The 7,171-nt window shown below is 50.6% G+C and overlaps 1 protein-coding gene across 1 annotated transcript; it reads right to left on the reverse strand.

Annotated features, from left to right (window-relative positions):
• Positions 1-3,725: 3,725 nt before the first annotated feature.
• Positions 3,726-6,839, reverse strand: LOC112219156 (potassium voltage-gated channel subfamily A member 1-like). The gene has a single exon (XM_024380362.2). The coding sequence runs from the start codon at positions 6,598-6,600 to the stop codon at positions 5,122-5,124; it is 1,479 nt and encodes a 492-aa protein (XP_024236130.1). The 5' UTR covers positions 6,601-6,839; the 3' UTR covers positions 3,726-5,121.
• Between the last annotated feature and the right edge of the window lie 332 nt (positions 6,840-7,171).

The raw sequence follows: 7,171 nt of genomic DNA on the forward strand, positions 1-7,171 counted from the left end.
CGATAAGCACCTGCCTCTGATTGAGAACCACTCCAGACAGCCATAGACCTTGCTAGACAACCCACTAAGCTACAATCCCAATACCACCACCAAAACCCCAAGACAAACACACCACAATTACAAAAACCCCATGCCACACCCTGGCCTGACCAAATACATAAAGATAAACACAAAATACTTTGACCAGGGCGTGACAGAACCCCCCTAAGGTGCGGACTCCCGAACGCACCTCAAAACAATAGGGAGGGTCCGGGTGGGCGTCTGTCCATGGTGGCGGCTCCGGCGCGGGACGTGGACCCCACTCCTTTAATGTCTTAGTCCCCTCTCCCTTCGTCCCTGGATAGTCCACCCTCGCCGCCGACCATGGCCTAGTAGTCCCCACCCAGAACCCCACTGGACTGAGGAGCAGATCGGGACTGAAGGACAGCTCGGGACCGAGGCAGCTCGGGACTGAGGGGGAAGCTCAGGAGTGAGAGAAAGCTCAGGAGTGGAAGCTCAGGAGTGAGAGGAAGCTCAGGAGTGAGAGGAAGCTCAGGAGTGAGAGGAAGCTCAGGAGTGAGAGGAAGCTCAGGAGTGAGAGGAAGCTCAGGAGTGAGAGGAAGCTCAGGAGTGAGAGGAAGCTCAGGAGTGAGAGGAAGCTCAGGAGTGAGAGGAAGCTGAGAGGAGCTCAGGAGTGAGAGGAAGCTCAGGCAGGTAGATAGATCTACCAGCTCCTGGCTGGCTGGTGGTTTCAGCAGATCCTGGCTGACTGGCAGATCCTGGCTGACTGGCAGATCCTGGCTGACTGGCAGATCTGGAAGAGTCTGGTTGACTGGCAGATCTGGAAGAGTCTGGTTGACTGGCAGATGGTCTGGTTGACTGGCAGATCTGGAAGAGTCTGGTTGACTGGCAGATCTGGAAGAGTCTGGTTGACTGGCAGATCTGGAAGAGTCTGGCTGACTGGCTGGCTGATCTGGAAGAGTCTGGCTGACTGGCAGATCTGGAAGAGTCTGGCTGACTGGTAGATCTGGCGGCGCTGGGCAGACTGGCGGCGCTGGGCAGACTGGCGGCGCTGGGCAGACTGGCGGCGCTGGGCAGACTGGCGATGCTGGGCAGACTGGCGGCGCTGGGCAGACTGGCGACGCTGGGCAGACTGGGGGCACTGGCGGCGCTGGGCAGACTGGCGGCACTAGCTGCTCCATATAGGCTGACAGCTCTGGCGGCTTCTTACAGACTGACCGCTCTGGCGGCTCCGGGCTGACTGGCAGCTCCTTGCAGACTGGCAGCTCCTTACAGACTGACAGCTCCGTGCAGACTGACAGCTCCGTGCAGACTGACAGCTCCTTGCAGACTGGCAGCTCCATGCAGACTGGCAGCTCCATGCAGACTGGCAGCTCCATGCAGACTGGCTGCTCCATGCAGACTGGCAGCTCTGGCTGCTTCATGCAGACTGACATCTCTGGCTGCTCCATGTAGACTGGCTGCTTCATGCAGACTGGCAGCTCGGGCTGCTTCATGTAGACTGACAGCTCTGGCTGCTCCATGCGGACTGACAGCTCTGGCTGCTCCATGTAGACTGACTGCTTCATGCAGACTGGCAGCTCGGGCTGCTTCATGTAGACTGACAGCTCTGACTGTTCCATGCAGACTGACAGCTCTGGCTGCTTCATGCAGACTGGTAGCTCTGGCTGCTCCATGTAGACTGGCTGCTTCATGCAGACTGGCAGCTCGGGCTGCTTCATGTAGACTGACAGCTCTGGCTGCTCCTTGCAGACTGGCAGCTCCATGCAGACTGGCAGCTCTGGCTGCTCCATGCAGACTGACAGCTCTGGCTGCTTCATGCAGACTGGCAGCTCTGGCTGCTCCATGCAGACTGGCAGCTCTGGCTGCTCCATGCAGACTGACAGCTCTGGCTGCTCCATGCAGACTGGCTGCTTCATGCAGACTGGCAGTTCTGGCTGCTCCATGCAGACTGACAGCTCTGGCTGCTCCATGCAGACTGACATCTCTGGCTGCTCCTTGCAGACTGGCAGCTCTGGCTGCTCCATGCAGACTGACAGCTCTGGCTGCTCCATGCAGACTGACAGCTCTGGCTGCTCCATGCAGACTGACATCTCTGGCTGCTCCATGCAGACTGACATCTCTGGCTCCTCCATGCAGACTGACAGCTCTGGCTGCTCCATGCAGACTGACAGCTCTGGCTGCTCTATGCGGACTGACAGCTCTGGCTGCTCCATGCAGGCTGACAGCTCTGGCTGCGCTGAACAGGCGGGAGACTCCGGCAGCGTAGGAGAGGAGAAAGGCTCTGGCTGCGCTAAACAGGCGGGAGGCTCCGGCAGCGCTGTAGAGGAGGAAGGCTCTGGCTGCGCTGAACAGGCGGGAGGATCCGGCAGCGCTGTAGAGGAGAAAGGCTCTGGCTGCGCTAAACAGGCGGGAGACTCCAGCAGCGCAGGAGAGGAGAAAAGCGCTGGCTGCGCTGAACAGGCGAGGCACACTGAAGGCCTGGTGCATGGTGCTGGAACTGGTGGTACTGGATCGAGGACACGCACAGGAAGCCTGGAGCGGGGAGCTGCTACCGGAGGACTGGAGTGTGGAGGTGGCACAGGATGGGCTAGACCGTGAAGGCGTACTGGAGATCTTGAGAGCAGTGTTGGCACAGGATGTGCAAGGCTAGGGATGTGCACAGGAGGCCTGGTGCGTGAGGCTGGCACCAACTTCACCAGCCGACTAACACGCACCTCAGGACGAGTATGGAGCGCTAACCCAGGTGCCATCAAATCCCCAACACGTTCCGTCGGGCGAATTCCATGCAAAAAGCACCAACACAGCAACTCCCTCATTTCTCTCTCCTCCAATTTCCCCATTAACTCCTTCACAGTCTCTGGTTCTGGTCTCCTCCTTGGCTCCTCACGATAAACAGGGAGAGTTGGCTCAGGTCTGACTCCTGACTCTGCCACACTCTCCCTGAGCCCCCCAAGAAATTTTGGGGCTGATTCTCAGGCTTCCATCCGCTACGCCGTGCTGCCTCCTCATATCTGCGCCTCTCAGCTTTCGCCGCCTCCAGTTCTTCCTTGGGGCGGCGATATTCTCCAGGCTGAGCCCAGGGTCCTTTACCGTCCAGTTCTTCCTCCCATGTCCATTTCTCCAGGTGGTGCAGCCTCTCCCACTGCAGCTGCTGCTGCTCCTGCTGCTGCTGCCTCTGTTGCCTCTCCTGTGGTTCCTGCCTGTTAACACGCTGCTTGGTCCGTTGGTGGTGGGTGATTCTGTAACGGTTTTCTAGTGGTGATGAAGGAGAGTCGGACCAAACTGCAGCGTGTCGATTGCGATCCATATTTATTAAACAAAACGTAAACACGACTAAACACTAAACACGACTAAACACTAAACACTACAAAACAATAAACGTAATGAAAACCGAAAACAGCCTATCTAGTGCAAACTAACAGAGAGTACAAGTAAGACACTAAGGACAATCACCCACGACAAACTCAAAGAATATGGCTGCCTAAATATGGTTCCCAATCAGAGACAACGATAAGCACCTGCCTCTGATTGAGAACCACTCCAGACAACCATAGACCTTGCTAGACAACCCACTAAGCTACAATCCCAATACCACCACCAAAACCCCAAGACAAACACACCACAATTACAAAAACCCCATGCCACACCCTGGCCTGACCAAATACATAAAGATAAACACAAAATACTTTGACCAGGGCGTGACAGTTTCTTTGTTCAAAGAAGGTCCATGCATTGCACTATTGAAGTAATACTGTAATACTTGTTGCGTATTTAGGAGAATATGCATTTTTGATAATAGGTATTTATTCTGCTTCTTTGATCGAGAACGTTTTAAGTCTGAACCCCGGAGTTGGGTTTGGATATACTGTATTTTGTCACATTTCAGAAACGTTTCAGGGATTTTTTTGTTAAATTACCCACGTTTCGTTTCCATGACAGTATGAGACACTATTCAGTGTCTGTAACTGCAACAAGCTGAATACTGACGTCATGCATTAGATATACTAGTATACACAGTATCTAGTCGATAGGCCGTAATGCAGGTTGATTTTTCTCATGCTATGATCTTAGTTTAGTTACTGTTTCCCTTACGATTTTTAACATTCACTCCCTAGATACTTCTAAACGATTAGCATTTTGAAATGAAAAACCTATTTGAAACCAGTACTGCACTCTCAGTGAAACAAAAGCATAAATGGGTGGAAGAATCGAATGAAGGCATAAGGGGGATGCAAATATCCAAAATATTTTTTTCTCCATTATTATGAGGTTATGTCTCATCAACAGGCATGCCAATATCAACATGTATGGAGAGTTTCTAAACATGCTCATGTGAAGCTCTTTTGTTATATAATTGTGCTGTCTTGCATTTAAAGGGCTAAAATCCCGTTGAATCACTTAGTGATATCATAATTACAGCATCTTACTGCTGGAAAATAGCAGCATTGCGGATGTCCGTATCCTAGATCCTCCTCGTCATCATCCAAACCAGGAGATCAGCGATCAGTCTTTTTCCTGGGCACTTTGCTGGATAGTAAATCCTTTGATGACAGAGGGGTAGAGGAGTAGCCTCTCTGACTTCGGGCGAGGCGTCGCTCGATCCAACCACTGTCTTGACTGCTACAGATGCTGACTTGCGTCTCTCTGTCTCTCTCTCTCTCTCTCTCTCTCTGCAGGCAGCAGAGCATATTTCTGATGCATTTTCTCCTTGATGCATTGTGCAACTTGCTGAAATGTTATCTGTAATCCATGCATTACATTTGAATTACGACGCCTGGCTTCGTCTGATAAAGACAGATATGTCCTCGTGAGTGCTGTTGATTAAGTGTTCCTCCAAGGACGCCCGCATTTGCTTGTTAAATAGAAGTTGTTTCTTTTTTCTTTTTCAATACTTATTTAAAGGATCATTTTAGAATAATGAATTTACTCAATCTATATGTTATATTCTCTAGTAACAGCTTCATTTTCTTTTTTCTCCCTGTAATAATTACTTTCAAATTGCTGCGCATGGCTGTTGTAATGCTAGAACGCTTATAGGAGGCGAATGAAGCTTTCAGACCTGACGGTCTAGTGCAGTTAACATGTGACGGCATCATTTAAGTCCCGTGGTGTCTAATTCTACACATCTGTGAGCAGCTTGCTTTTATTTACACAGTTTTGGTTGGCTATAGTGCAATTGCCAGTTCTGAGGTTTGCCTCTCTAAAGTTGTCGATGCTATTATTTATATCTCCATCAATCTCCATGTACTCTGATTTGCTGACAGTGGACGAGCTACGGCGACTAGAATTGCTTTCACTAATGTTTGGTTCACTAACGTTTAAGAGTTGGGCCTGCTCCTCTCCCTCGGTCTCCCTGTGGTAGAAGTAGTTGAAGTTGGACACAATGACAGGCACTGGGAGCGCAATCGTCAACACACCAGCTATGGCGCAAAGGGAGCCCACTATCTTACCCCCTATAGTGACAGGCACCATGTCCCCATAGCCCACAGTTGTCATAGATACCACGGCCCACCAGAAGGCTTCTGGGATGCTGCCGAAGTGCGACCCTTTCTCCTCGGCCTCTGCGAAATACACCGCGCTGGAGAACAGGATGACTCCAATGAAGAGGAAGAAGATTAGCAATCCGAGCTCGCGCATACTGGCCTTGAGGGTCTGTCCCAGGATCTGCAATCCTTTGGAGTGTCGTGACAGCTTGAAGATTCTAAACACTCTGACCAAACGGATCACCCTGAGGATGGCCAGAGATGTTGCCTGCTCCCCCATGCCCTCGTCCTGGTCTTCGGGGTCCTCAGCCAGCTCCGTTCCCAGTGTGATGAAGTAAGGAATGATGGCCACTATATCAATAATGTTCATCATGTTTTTGGAGAAGACCGCCTTACTTGGACACGCGAAAAAACGCACTAACAACTCAAACGAGAACCAGATAATGCAAAGAGTTTCAATAATGAAGAAGGGATCGGTTAGGATGTTTGGTTTGTAGAAAAAAGTATGGTTCCCTACTGTCTTAAACCGACCCCTAGGGTCTTCTTTCAAGTCAGGTAAAGTCTCTAAACAAAAGATGACTATAGAAATCAAAATGACCATAACAGATACTATAGCAATCCCTCTGGCTGGACCGGAGCTCTCTGGGTGCTCAAAAAGCAGCCAGATCTGACGCTGGAACTCCTTTTCAGGTAAAGGACGTTCTTCCTCCCTAACGAAGCCCTCATCCTCACGGAATTTCTCCATGGCATCCACTCCCAACTCATAAAACTTTATCTCTTCCGAAAACATATCCAACGGGACGTTGACGGGCCTTCTCAGTCTACCGCCAGACTGGTAATAGTAGAGGATGGCATCGAAACTGGGACGGTTTCTATCAAAGAAATACTCGTTTCTCAGGTGGTCAAAGTAGCGCATCCTCTTCTTGGGGTTGCCTAGCAATGTCTCGGGGAACTGGGAGAGAGTTTTGAGTTGTGTCTCGAACCGCATCCCCGCTATGTTGATGACCACCCTCTCGCAGCAGTCGTGGTCTTCGTGGTCGGGGGGGTATGAGTCCTGCGGGTGCCCCGGCACTGCCACGGTCTCGTCCATGTTATCTCCTGCCACTACGGTCATCTTGTAGCTCGAATTCGGGAGCTCTGTTGCAGCAGGAGTTTTGGAATTCCGGGTTGCCCGGTTAATCTGATTGAACAGGCGGCATTCAGGTTTTGGCAGTATACAATTTCCTTCTCCTCTCTTCTTCTTCTCCCCCTATTTCTTGTGCTAGTCCCCAGACAGGGGGGGTATAACTTGCTTTGCCTCAGTGCGGCTCCACTGCGGTTCTGGCTGACTCAACCATTGCTGCTCTCCGCTGCATCTGCTGCTGCTGCCTCTGTCACACAGTCAGAGAGAAAAAAAAGAGAAAATAATGGATCTTAGGAGCAGTGGAGATGTATGCTGGCTCAGCAATTTCTGCCATTTATTTATTTATTTGGCCTCTAGGCTACACTGTTTATTTATCAGCGTTTAAAGGGGGAAACTATATTGTTTTATTGGTGATAATCTAGACAAAGCAATCGACTATGCATATTGTATTTGACAGGGTTAAATGTCATATAATTGCACCACTTTATATGCATGTTTTCTCACATAACACTGTTTGAAACTTGCCTCACGCAAATAATGAAGTGTTAAATACACCAAAATT

This window comes from Oncorhynchus tshawytscha, linkage group LG19 (assembly GCF_018296145.1).
Source record: "Oncorhynchus tshawytscha isolate Ot180627B linkage group LG19, Otsh_v2.0, whole genome shotgun sequence".
In the NCBI taxonomy this organism is placed as follows: Eukaryota; Metazoa; Chordata; class Actinopteri; order Salmoniformes; family Salmonidae; genus Oncorhynchus; species Oncorhynchus tshawytscha.

Excerpts from the sequence above, each read along its gene's own strand:
- LOC112219156 (XM_024380362.2), bottom strand. The coding sequence starts at position 6,600 with ATGACCGTAGTGGCAGGAGATAACATGGACGAGACCGTGGCAGTGCCG.